The 14,029-nt window shown below is 34.3% G+C and overlaps 1 protein-coding gene across 2 annotated transcripts in view; it reads left to right on the forward strand.

Moving 5' to 3' along the window:
- Positions 1-5,327, forward strand: part of LOC107222368 (zwei Ig domain protein zig-8) — a 379,382-nt gene extending 374,055 nt beyond the window's left edge. For both annotated transcript variants that reach the window (XM_046745262.1, XM_046745263.1), the window contains one exon: positions 4,366-5,327. In XM_046745262.1, the coding sequence (XP_046601218.1) occupies positions 4,366-4,469 (104 nt within the window). In that variant the 3' untranslated portion in view covers positions 4,470-5,327. The remainder of the gene's footprint in view (positions 1-4,365) is intronic.
- Positions 5,328-14,029: the final 8,702 nt, after the last annotated feature.

Here is a 14,029-nt window from a genome sequence, read left to right on the forward strand (position 1 = left end):
ATTCCAAAATTCCGTTAACCGTCAATCCCAAACCCCATAATTTCCTCAATTCCGCAAGCTTCTCCGACTCCGATTTACCTAACCCTACGAAATTTCACCCTGCAGGCTTCATTTCCCAAAAATATACGGTCTCGACATAATCGTTGTAGGATTCGTTTCTTAATTATTTTTTTGGAAAAATATCAACCCATTTCTTCGTTGATCGAAGTTTTCTCCCTTCTACACGGAGTTCACTCAACTCTGATAGTGAAGATAATTGCGTTTAGAAAATTTATCAATTTGATTTTGAATACGTGAAACGATGTATTATGTTTCACGCTAAGATGTGAAAATCTTCGAATTTTGGGGCTCTCAGACCTTTCCGTAGACCACAAACCCTTTGGCCAATGCGGTTTTATCACATTTTTGAATTTAGGATTTTCGAATGCACGCCTTCGAATTTTTGACAGCACTTCTTGTCGTCGTGAAAAATATGAGCTAACGTCTCTTTGGCGTAAAAAAAAAACGTCGGATCATTCCGAATATGTTATATATTATAAGGTTGATCCTCAAATCCGCCTAAAGATTTTTGAAATATTCGTATCGACTTAATAAATTATGGTCGCAGTTTTATCCTACTGTAAAAACTTCAGGATACGTTCAAAAATATCTACCTTCTCACATTTAATAAAAACAATTGTCACCCCTTGCATATACGTATAAAAGACTGGAAATGTGAGTGAAAAATATGTTTGAAACGTCGTGAGGATTTACTTCAAAATGGATTTCCATTTTTCCGCACAAAAAACGCATCGAGTTATATTTTTTTCGGCAATAAAATTGATCAACGTGCTTCTGGTAAACGTGAAGACCAAAAAGTCTGAAAACTAGAGAAATATCATATATTATTAATGCATACTATAAATTATCTAAATCGGAACTTGTCCGAAATTTCAACCCTAAAAAGCTTTCCCGCAAATTGTTTAATCCTTCAGAGCTTCTTTCGTCTTTGCATGTATATGTATTTGTATTATGTATTCTAAGTCATATATACGAGCACTTACAACGTGCAGTTTATTTACTTTGTATATACACGGTGTCATTTTTGCACAAACTGCCAGTGCATTGGATTCTAAAAACTGTGTATAAGAGAATTGAGTAAAAGAAAGGGAAAAATACTCGTATCAAAACTTGAAATTTTTCTTAGACTGGACTTTTTTTAATTCGTGTTAAGCAAAATTCTGTTAAGAATGAGAACTTGATTTAACAATAGATCATTTCTCCGTAAATTCTAAATCCGATTTCTTGTCGTTGATTTTTCACTCAAATTTTCACTCGAGAAATTTTACACAAAATGAGAAATTATATGTTCAAATCACTTTTTACCGCTGCAAATACCAATTTCTTTCTTTTTTTTTTTTGCACAGTTATGTGATATGAATGGACTATTTGCAAGAAACCATTGAATTTCAAACAAATTCGTTTATGGAATATTTTTTTATACGGAAAATCATCAAAAGAACGAAAGAGAATCGCCACGATTCGATTTTCAAGTGAAATGCATTACATTTATTTCTAATTTTGTTCCTTCAATGAGATATTGTGAGCTTATGTCACTGAAGTTTTATATTACTTCTCGATGGATGACAAAATTTGTAGTGATGCACAAAACTACAGTCACCGCTACTAATATTCCGATCTTTAGCTTAACGTCAAGTTCTTACACAGAGAAACAGTAAGCAGTAAAAAACCAAAGAAAATCCGAAAGAGAAAAAAGTTGTTTTGAAATTAAGCTAATACGGATATCGAAATATGTCCCACATTTATCGCTGGTAAAAATTTTCTCCTTGAAAAATGCTTACAGTTTAAATTCAGCATTTGAAAATACCTTTCCAGATCTCAGGAACTTTCTCGAATCAGATTGAATTTTATCATTCTCGATTCGGACTTTCGAAACCTTTGTTCTGTCATTATAAGTTTCGATATATGGTGAAAAAACGAATCACCCCGTGTGTAACACTGCAGCATGGTGAAGTATGCGAGTAGGAAGAAGAAATAGGTACTAAGGGGGATGAGAAATTTATTCCATCGATTCATTTTTATTGTCTCGACAGGATATACCGTGTGTTTACGGGTAAACGCCGCGGCATCTTTGGTTGCCTACCACCAAGGGGAAAAATATCGGTAATACGGACTTACCGAGTTACCGGCAAGTGGCCTGTTCAAAACTCCTCACGATTGAACTGAAACTGTCCGTGTTGCGGAATTATGTGAATGTAGCCAAACAATTATTTCGTTATTCATAATCAATGCTGAAGCGTTCAGTTATCGCTTTCCGAAGTCACATTAATGTGACAATGATTCGGTAGGTCTGTTTTACCGATATTTGTTCTCCTCGGTGGTAGGCAACCCAACATCCAGCAGCGTTTAATTGGCAACACCCGTTGTAGGCGGCACAGTTGATTCCCCCTTTCTTTTGCTTTCCTCTCCTATATTCGATCCCCTTTTGCCGAAGACTGGATATATTTTTCGCAAGCTCGGTATACCGAAGTTGAAAATTCGGTAAAGCATCCAGAGTGCCGCAGGATTTAGAGCCGGATCTCTGCAGAAACAGCGAGCCATTTCCGCTCGCAGAGTCGGTTATAGTCGAAGGAGATCCTGGAGAGTTTCCACGAAGTTTCTCCTCCCTGTAGATAGTTCGTTCCCTATTTGCACCTGATTACGGGTCATGGATAGAATCCCGAATAGTTGTTATACCCACGACTCCCCCAAATTGATACTCAGCATCTGGATTCGTGTACACACGTCCCTCTATACTGTTCAACAAACAGCAGTTGTCGGTTGGCCAAATATTGATATTTGTAAGTTTTTCGAGTGTTTGAATTTGACCAATAATCCAATTATTATATCCGTGATATTAGATGTAGGAAGATCTCTTTAAAAATTCTATTACAAAAGATGCTGGAATTATAAATAAACAGCTTTAATGTATCGATGCCTCGTTTCAAATCACTTATGAAATTGGTTTTAAATTTTGTAGATTTGTTTAATTTCAATCTTGGATGGATATAAATTTTATTCAGAAGAATTTTTTCTACAAATATAAACTGTAACCTTTTTTTCTGTCATGTTGGCACGATCGATAATTAGTATTAATTTCAGAGTATTGCGCCGTCCTTGCCATGATTTCTATATTTTTCAACGCCGTTTAATTGAAATTTGTTTTTAGTTGTTACTTTTATTTCGGCTTTGTTCTTCGTTTATTTTTCATCTCGAATATCATTTCGTGGGTTTTACGTCAAGTAACGATAAATATCAGATTCGAGAATCTCTTGAAAAAATTAATGGTATTCTCTGTCAGACTACAATATATTCGATGGATTGTTAATATTTTGGAAAAGAAGTCTTCTTCAGAAATCTTCAAAACTTGAGTAAGTCTTTTAAAAGGAACCCCGAAAATTCTACATCAACCAACAGATGTAATTTCAAAATCTTAGCACCTCCTTGAAACAATCTCGAAAATTTGGTATTGATTAATAATACTTAGTTAGACTATGAAAATTGTCACAAATGTTCTAAGAACTTTCGAAGAACGTTGAATGATTATAATTTTGGAAGCTTGATAATCGATAAAAAAAAATCGTAAAATACTGCGGTACAAATGTTAATAATTTTAAATATTCAAAAAATGCATCAATCATGATAATTTTAAATGACCAAGAAATATTTTTAATGATTAACGAACATTCTATGTTATACCACTTCTGATCCGTTTAAAAAATAGATCAATGGCGTATAATAAATTCTCTTTCACATCAGATCATTGTGCATAAATCTTTCATTTCAAATTGCAGGCTTTTACCTTCAACTCGTTTAATTTTGTTCAGCGTATCGATCGTTTTAAATTCTAGCCATTCGAATAATTCACGTGTGTAAATCATTGAAATATGCACCACGTTTAGACGATAATCAAAAAAATTAGATGAAACTGTTTTTGAAAATGGCAAAAAATGAATAAATAAGTGTTTGCTATTTTATATGAACATGAAATCGTGACGGACGCAAATTTTTCAAGCTCAAAAAATGAGTTGTACTTCCTCCGAAGTAATTCTGTTAAAAAGTAATAAGCTCGTGCAGAGAAAAAAAAAATAATACTCTGCGTGAATTAATTGCTGAAAAAATGCCTTTCATATCAGAATTCGAAATAGATTCATCGAAACTCAATATTTAGTAACTATTCACAGTTTTCGCATTATTTGCCCAACGTGAAGACACGAATGTCGTTTTCTAGTTAGAAAAAAAAAAAAATCGCTTCTGTCTGTTTTATTTTCAGCCTCTCGTGTCCAGAATTTTTTCCTAACGAGAAAATCATCTCGTTTGTTTCAGGCGAACATCCGGCCGCTATGCAGCACGGAAATACAGCCGCAGGATCTCCGACATCAAGGATCATCCTTGTTGCCGTAGTTTTCCTCCTCGGTCAGCTTAGATAATGTGTATGAGAAGTTGAAACCTGATTCAGGAAGAAACATGCTAGATTTGAAATAGCCGAGGAGAAACAGCGACGGAAACAAATTTTACTGCAAATTTTCGCGTTGAAAAGATACCAGAAAAAAAGATACACACTCACACAAACGCAGATGATGATTATATATATTATACACATGTGTATTTCTCAATATTTGAGACGAAAAATTTCATATGTTTTGAACACTTTTCAATCCATTTGAAATGAATGGTCGATCAAGATTCGTTGAAATTGATATTGCCATAAAAGACAATTTTATCGTTCGACAATTTTTTTTTTTCTTTCTCTTTTTTTTTCTTATTTTTGTGCAACGAATTTTTCGTTCTTCTCAACCGAATCGATCTGACTTTATAAATGCCTTCACGAAATATCTCGATATCGGGTGAAATTTTAACTTTGTAATTTTTGTTGAGAAAAAAAAAAAAAAGAAACAGTAAAACGTTTATTCTCGAAAGATTTTTCCTGAAGTATCGATCAAACAACGAACGGTTTTCTCCACGGTTTGATCGGAATTTGAATATTGAAGAAAGAAGCGAAGTCGAAGCGTCGTGAGTGAAGTAAAAATTTGTGAATTATACGAAAAATAAAAACGATGCAAAATGTTTTACTTATCAAGTATGAGCTTGGAACGTGATATGGATTTTCAACTTTGTAAAGAAAGGGAATCGTACAAACGAACTTTGACTAACAATGAACGATAGTTGAATGTAATAATGGAAGAAATAAGAAGTGAAGAGAGTAGGAGTTATGAGAAAAAAAAAAAGAGAGAGAGAGAGTAAAAAAAAAACCGATAAGTGAGAAATGAATGAAATAGTAAGAGAATTGAAGGAAGAGAAGAAAATAGGTAATTTTTACCGCACATGTAACGTGTAGAAGAATTAAGTAAACAAATTAGGTATAAATATAGGCGTATTAGGAATCATAAATGTATAATTATACGTACATTGAACGTATGATTACTATTATATCATGACATTGTATAATTTCAACGATGTGACCACGACGAAGAGTTTAATTGAAAGAATTAGATCGTGAATATCTTTATTTTATCGTGCCTCTTCCCTAATTCTGAAAATGAAGAGGATAATAAAAACCGTGACCAAAAAACAAGAACTTTGGTATAAACGAAAAGAGGCACAATCTAATCTAATCTTTCCCGATTTCCTATTTCAATCGGTGTATTTTAAGTTACACTTTATATTTGTATTCTTGACACGTTACTATATACCAACTATTATATCATTATACATGTAAATAGTATTTTACTCTTGTAAATAAATCATTCATGCAACATTATAATTTTCAATTTACGCAAATTTTCCGACCACCTGTTATAAATCATTGTGCAATTTGTATAAATAAGAACTCTCGAATTTTTTGGATCTGATCGATTCAATCGTAACGAAACCGATTCAAAAAGATTAATAGTTCTTTGAGGAAATGTCCTAAACAGTTCATAATTGGTGTGGGACAAAAATGGAAACAAAATTTGACGATTACATTAAATCGATTGAAAAATCGGAGACAGTGAAAGGAATTTTATCATTTTTTATTTTAACTATAAAAAGAAAAGTTTCTGAGTGAATTAACAATAATATTCCAATTATTTTTTAAATCATGTTGATCGTTTACGTTTCTTGATTATTCAAAGTATTTTGCAGATGGTTTGCCGGATTTTTTAGCCAACACGAATACCTGCAGTGAATACGTATAAATAGAATCAACTTTGCGAAAGTAATCCTGGAAAAGAAACTTTGTTAACACATCGAAATTAATGTGGATTTTTTTTTTCTCTGCGGATTTTTTTACTCAATAACAATCAGTTAATCATTTCGGAAAATTGTGGAACTGATTGACGAAAAGAACTTTTCTTGGAGAGCAGGGAAAAAAAAAATTTTCGACTTTTAAAAATTGTTTAAAATCATGTGGAAATTTTCACTAATCCTTTTTAGTACAAAAACAAAAACAAATCGGAAAAATAGTTATTTCGCGATGGTTTTCATCATCGTGAAAACGGACGCGTCTGTTGGACTGTCTGACAAAGTTCCGCGATTTGAAACTGATGGGACTAGGCAGCAAAGTGAAAAAATTTGAAAGTAAAATTAGAAAAAAAAAATCCCTGTAGCCAAAAAATTATATAAACTGGAAATAACGTAATCGTTTATTTCGAAAAAGTAATGAGAAGAAAAAAATATACGTTTGTCGATAAAAGATTGAAAATTTATTTATTTCCTGTAGGACCGGAAGTTCAAATTAAACTTGACACGAGAATTTTTCATGCTCATCAATTGATTGTGAAATCTTGTAATTTTGACATGTTTCTAAAATCCTGTTTTTCGGATTCTAGAGGATTGAGAACGTAAGGATAGAGTGAAATTAGAAAAAGTGATTTCCGACCGAAACCAACTTTTTTTGTATGTCATCAAAGGAGATGAAAAGTAGAAAATATGCATTAAAGTCGTATAAAACATAATTAGAGAATTTCGGTTTCTGTTTTTAACTTCCATATAGCATTTTTTTTTTCCAGCTCTAAAATTTTCGCGATCAATTTTAATAATTAATTCACACTTGAACCGCTGTTCACGTACTCGTAAAAGTTTTCGAAAATTATCAACGAGGAGTTACAATTTTTCGGACCTCCGCACGAATCTCTGTGCCACAAATGAGATAAAGTGATATTTTTGATATTGTCGAGCGGATGAAGAGACTCGCGAGTTGAGGTTTTGCGGTTTTTCTCTGCATGTGTCACGGCTGAAGCGTTGAGTAGAATAAATGAAAAAATGAAAAACGTAATTAGCCGGCAGTGTGATGAGCGTTTCAATTATACCTTCCTTTTAAAAAAAAAAATCTCGCGAGCTCTCTTCGAGCGGTTGACACGAAATTTTAACAAACGTGGTTCGCCGTTGAAGTTGCTTCTTTTCCGCCGCTCGGAAACAAAAGTAATTTGAAAAAAGCCCGGGAAATTCCGTTGGAACGCGTTTGCTGAAATGGGGGAAAAATGAAATGAAAACGGACAAACGAACGGTAGAAACTGCAGCACGATGATACTGTTGCTGCTGCTGATGCTCAACACGAGCCTTTTCAATTCCTTTCACTGAAATTACCGCCTCTCATCCGGCGGCATTTTCTATGCCCACGTTAGGCGGATGCTGCACACCTGCTCAAAGGATTATTTAATATTTCACTCGAGTATGTATATATTATGAAAATCCGGGATAACTTGATATAAATTATACACAATGGGAATAATACCGTTTGATGTAGTTTCTGGAAAGTTTTAGTAAAATTGGAATCGTTGTGACAACGGTTTATAAATCATTGGAATGATAAAACAAAATTTTGTAAAAAGAACTGTTGTCGACTGTATCGTGACTATTACATCTATGAGTCAATTATGGATCCAAGCAGCCCGAAATATGAAAAACGTGTAAAATATGAATAAAACTACATACACTTGGGTACAATGAATCTGCGACGGGTAATTTTTTACACTAGACAATTATGTTGACAACAGAGAGAAACCTACAGCGCCATAGTCGGCCGAGCGCGAAACAAACTCAATCTCAACAAACACAACATAACCCATGACCGTCGAATCTAACCTTAAAATACGTGTCAATCCGACAAGTCATTATCATAGACTTATAAAGATAGACTGAGCGCTCCTATAAGAGGTACTGAAGCTTGCATACAAAGGACAGAGATATGTCGGGAGTACTGCTCTCTCTTTAACAAGGGCGTAGTGGAAGTGGAACAGCTATAGATATAGGCGCATAATTTCGCCTCATTCTCCTCTACCGCCTCGATCCCCGCCACAAATATCGTCAGAGAGAGAAAGGAGTACTCCCGGCATATTTCTGTCCTTTGAATGTTTGCTTCAAACGGCTCATAAGAGCGCTCAGTCTATCTTTTACAAGTCTATGGTCATTATCCCCGCGGCATTCTAAGGTTAGATTCGACGGTCATGAGTTATGTTATGTTTATTGAGATTGAGTTTGTTTCACGCTCTTGTTTCATGCCAACATAACTGTCTAGTGTAAAAGACAACCGTCTCAGATTCATTGTCCTCAAGTGTACATACATTAACGAAATGTGGTAGGCGCGCGACAAATCTGTGTTGCGCCCAGAGGGCGCCACCGGCAATCGAAGCGATCAAACTAAAGTTCGGAGCGCTCAGCGCGAGAAATCATTCCAGAATTATCACTCGGCGTGACAAGTCGCCAAGCGGGACTCGGAGCAGTCGATACACCCGGTAAGAGGAATAGAACCATAGTTGAGAATACTTATAACACTTGTGGGATTCTATGGGTGTACAGATATCAAACTCATTTTTGTTTTACACCCGGAACCGTATTTATCCGTTTAATCGTGAAAAATAAAAGACCTTCAAGTCGATATCAATTCTCCCCAAAAACTAAAAACCTTGCAGATGAGTCAGAATACTACACGGAGGGAAAATATTAATTGGAATAAAATGACGGAAAATTGGAATGAACGCACCCCAATCGGTTTTGTTATAGAAACATGGAATTGTATCGGAAGAAATTCAGGTTGTTGTTCATGTTTTGCTGAGTCAAGAATTCTATGATTGTAACACGAATGAAATTTGTTGTCGCATAAATCTTTTACAATAATCAAACATTAGCGTCATTATACTTCGAATGACATCGCTTATAATTCTGTTAACTCTAAATTTTGTGGTATTTACCCGATATTTAATCAATAAAACTCGAAAAGTTATTATTGCATATTTAGAAGTACAATTTGAATATTTGTCAATAGATTTATGTTTATCTAATCGATATCAATTTCGATAACTCGGAACTTGGAAGTACGCTTTCTTTGTTTTTAATAGATCTGACGGCAAATTAATCTCGCGTTATCCTTATCTGACTTCATAGCTGACTACCCGTTTTTTTAACTATCTCTGAAGCCAACTCCGTAGCGAGAAAATTCACCGCCTAGTGGCCGTTTACAGTACTAGTATACTGACGATTTCGATGAATATATTCTCGACTTGTTTCAAAGCATGTGGTGTTTATTTTACCTCGTATACATATTAGTGCAACTGATTGAATCAGCTACGCCAAACAAGCTCCGGTTAGATCAACAAAGCATGGCATTCGATCGATGTAAAATTTTCGTTGTCTAGATTCCTGTACTTATTTTTATTTGAAGTGCATAATTGTTTTTGTCAACGATCATGCGACTTGGAGGAACAAATACATAAAATGATGATTAATTGACTAAATTTCGGAATCACATCAAAAGTTTCACGCAAATCAATACTTTACTCGATCGCGACAAGAAAGGCTTTTGTTGAATCAATATTAATTCGCTTGACCAAATTATTTTGTCCAACTAACTAAATCGAAATTGTTAAATTAAAGTCATCGTATTTGAAACAAACAAGGGATACTAAATTAAAGTGCGAAAATGCAAAAAATAAAAATATCATAATAATATTTGCGTGAATTTCTTGGAAAAGTTTCTAGTCACTGAAATTATGAATTTGAATGACTGTCTTTTTATTTGTACAGTGTTTATTTATTTATTCTTTTGAAATTTTACCGACTGTTCAAAGTGGCGAAAACCAATACGAATCACTTTTGGCCGCGTGAGTCAAGAAAATATCCGTAATGTAAAACATGCAAATAACCAGAAATTCGTGAGTCGAATTAACACATTTTGAATAAATGTAAAACGCGTTGTCGATGCAGGCATCGAGTGGTATAAAAATATATTTAAAATATAAGAAAAGAAGGATGATAAATTCAACGTTTCCGCAACTCGGAGCGGGATAAATATCGGTTTTCTATAAACGCAGAAGGGTATGAAATGCCATGGCTGCCATTACCATATCAATTTTTATAACTCCTGCACCTTGTACGTTGTAAATATGTACATATTTCAAAAAGCGGATGTAATATAACAGTCGGCTCATGGTTTATACGCTGCACCTTCGTGAATCTTGGGACTCTTGCGTCTGCGAGCCGAGTTTATTGGCCACAAGGTGCAGCCGCTGTGCACGGAGAGAAATTTTTACATGTGGTTCGCACTGTATAATTTTCCTCTATTTTCATTTCTCACCTAAATGACCTAAAAAAATACAATTCTGGGCATGAAAATATGAAATTCAATCTTTTACCTGCTAATGGAAATTAATTATTTGCTATTGATTTTTATTACTTGTACTGTAGTTTCTTTTAACTATTGCGATAATTTTATGTTGTTGTAACAATATAAGTTAAAAAAAATTTAGTCAATTGAACGAACAGATTTAATATTGCAATAACCAGAAAGTTTAGTATTGACAATTACGATTACATCGAATGGTTGCAATACTTGTACCATATTTTCTTACAACTCCAACAATATTTAAGCCGTTATTTTACAATGGTACCCGTTTCACTAAAATTTTCTAGTCGCTGTAAGAATTGGAATTTTTCTCAGTGTCTTGATGAAAATTATTAGTGCACGTAAAGGCAGGTGCAACGAAGAATCTTCGTTATTAACTTGTTATACTCGTTTCCAAAGATTAATGAGGCCAATGCATTTTCAACTGGGCCTTAAAGTTTGAACAGGTAATAAAGAAACCGTCAACGTTAACGAAAGAAAGTTTTATTCACTTGTTGGTGTTTTTTTCTTATTTTTTTTCCAGACACTCCACGATCGGCCATGCCATGCAGGTCCATAAAAAATCCCATCTCTGCTATCGGATAGTGAAAATAAATAAAATATATATAATTAATTCAATATCATGAACTTTTGCGTTACACGTTTCTTGTCGTTAAATCGATGGAATATCTCCAAATTCTTTGACCCCGTCGTTGTTTCCAGTCTAGCGGAAACGATTTTTAATTAATCCCTCCTATACTGGGACAATCTCTTGAAACTTGAAAATCAACTGCGCATGCGCCAAATAATCGAATCTCATAGGTCGGTGAAATCTTCCCGCAGCGATATTCTTGCCTGCAATGCAGGCGGGCCAACGTACACAAAATGTGTACGTTTGTATTTTCGAATAGCATAGTCATTAAATTCCGACCGTTCTTTGAAGAATCAACTTTCCGACCCAACAACAAATGCTTCCCAAACCTTACCGAGTCGCTACCTCAATTATTTGCGATTCTAACCTCGAAAATTCGTATCAACCACAATCGCCGCCAGGAACAGAGTTTGACAGCTGAAACTCGGCATGGCCAGCCTGCACGAACAGCCGATAAAATTCGCGCATGCGCGGTTGACTTTCAAGCTTCAAGAGATTGTTACGGTATAGTCACCGCGTTGTGCCGAAATCGAATTCTTTGCCAATTCGGTAAACAGTGTGTTTGCGAATATGCATTAACGGCAATACACGTGAAAATAATGGATTAAACTCGCCTCCTGCAATCCGGCGCGTAATTAACGCCTGTGTAAACAGACACATATTGTCCCACTCTGCGTCGTGATTTCGCAACACGGGATTAAAGCTGGGAAAGCGCGGGTTTTTTGTTCCCTGAGCGTTTTTTTTTTTTTTTTAATCATTACTGTTGTTACCGTTATAATTACCGTGGTCTCTCTATCATATTAATTAATGCATTAACTAATTGATGCCGCAGTGCAGGATTTATCATCAAAAGGTACGCAGAATATTTTGTATTAATTATTGGTGTACCTTTAACATTGTTATACATATCGAGACCGTCCTGAAAACCTCAAGATTGCGGTTGTATTAATTAAATTGCAAAACTCAGCGGGCAATATGCTTGCCGACGTTAAATTAGCGCACGCTTTAATAAAACGTAATTATAGAGGTATGAAGTGAAAATTTAATACATCGCACCTCGCTCTCTTTGTTGTCTCTGTTTTTCTTTATGTTTCTCTTTTCTTCTTCTATCAACCGACTTAGTTTAATAACGAGACAAAACATGTCAAACACATTTAGAAAAGTATATTCATTATTTTGTGCCCTCAAATAATTTGGAAGAAATTGAGGGTTTTCCATTCGTCCTATAGTCTGGTCGAGATCCGATTAGGAATTAAGGTAATAAGAAAAACAAGATGAAATGAAATGTACGGAATAATAATTTAACTTCGTTTCATCAAATTGTTCGTCCCTCTTTCTCATTCTCTCGTTACCATTCTCCGATTCATTGAATATTCATAATTACTAAACTTTTATATTATTCTACGCAAGTAAGGCTACTAATTGATGCACGGTTTTTTATATTAAATTATTGATGCGCCGTAATTTTAAAACAGAACCGCAAAAGACATGTTTCAATCTTATTTCACAACGATTGATATAAAATGTAGCGTTTTGGCTGTCCCAAGAAAAAAAAAAATAAAGATAAGTAAAAAACTTTGCAATCGTAACTAGTAATTTTCGTCAGCAAATGGTTGAAAAATGTCACCAAAGTACGAACGAGCTTGAGCTTTATCGAAAATCTATTTTAATAGAATTCCAAAAACGTACACGGAAGCTTCGCTTCGATGGAAGTTGACGCGTTCAACGGCTTAAAAAATACACTACGTCCTATCTCCACACCTCGCGGCCTGGAAAACTCATCGATATTTGTTGGAAAACTGCTCACTGAACCGTAAGTATACGCATAACATGTGTAAGCTTTTACGTTATGTACAAACTATAACTCCACAATTGAAATCGCTAAAACGTTGATGCGTAACTTATAATTACTTTTCTGCCTCGATTCAACAACCAAAATCGTGGCGAATATACATGGATCACGATAAATCTGTTTGCTCGCATTACAGAAAAAAAAAATTGCAAAAAGCATTGTTAGTTAAAAAAAAAAATCTGAATTTCTATGCATTTTTTCTTTTTTATTTTCTCAAAATTCCAATCAACTTGACTGTTCAACTTTAACACTGTGGATCTGAATTAAATTGACAACACATTAAAATAGTATTAAAATCAAGATATTCTTGTTAATCACAACAATAATACATAAGACAAGAATCGAAATAATATCTTTGAGCATACATCCAAAATAGTTGATTTTATAATACATCGAACCTTTTATGTACTTCAACTCATTATCAGCTTATTAGTCAAAGATAATTTTTTTACAATATTACGTATGTTAGTAAGAATGAAAATCGTTAGAATCCTGCAGTCGAAAAGGTCTCACCCGTAACTTTACATTCGGAACAAAAAGCCATCTAATAATAAGGTTTAAATAGTGTTCAAATTATTTCATTACTAGATCTCAATAATTATTTAATCATATTACCATTCACTCGTGATTAAATTAAATGATTTCGTCGGCAAAAAAGTATTTTCTCTTCGAAAACTAAAGTAAATGAAACTAGGTATACATACTTTGTAATAAAGCAAACCCTAACCGAGCTGAATAATTGGTTGTTGAGATATGTCACCAATCTTAACCCACTTTTTTTAGCCGTTTACTCGTAAATTGAATATACATTACTACTATTTTATAAAGTGACAACACATTTTTATTGGGTCAATAGGCGGATACGAATAGACTTCTGTACCGTTTTACATTTCCTACCTCTATA

Source organism: Neodiprion lecontei, chromosome 7, assembly GCF_021901455.1.
Source record: "Neodiprion lecontei isolate iyNeoLeco1 chromosome 7, iyNeoLeco1.1, whole genome shotgun sequence".
In the NCBI taxonomy this organism is placed as follows: domain Eukaryota; kingdom Metazoa; phylum Arthropoda; class Insecta; order Hymenoptera; family Diprionidae; genus Neodiprion; species Neodiprion lecontei.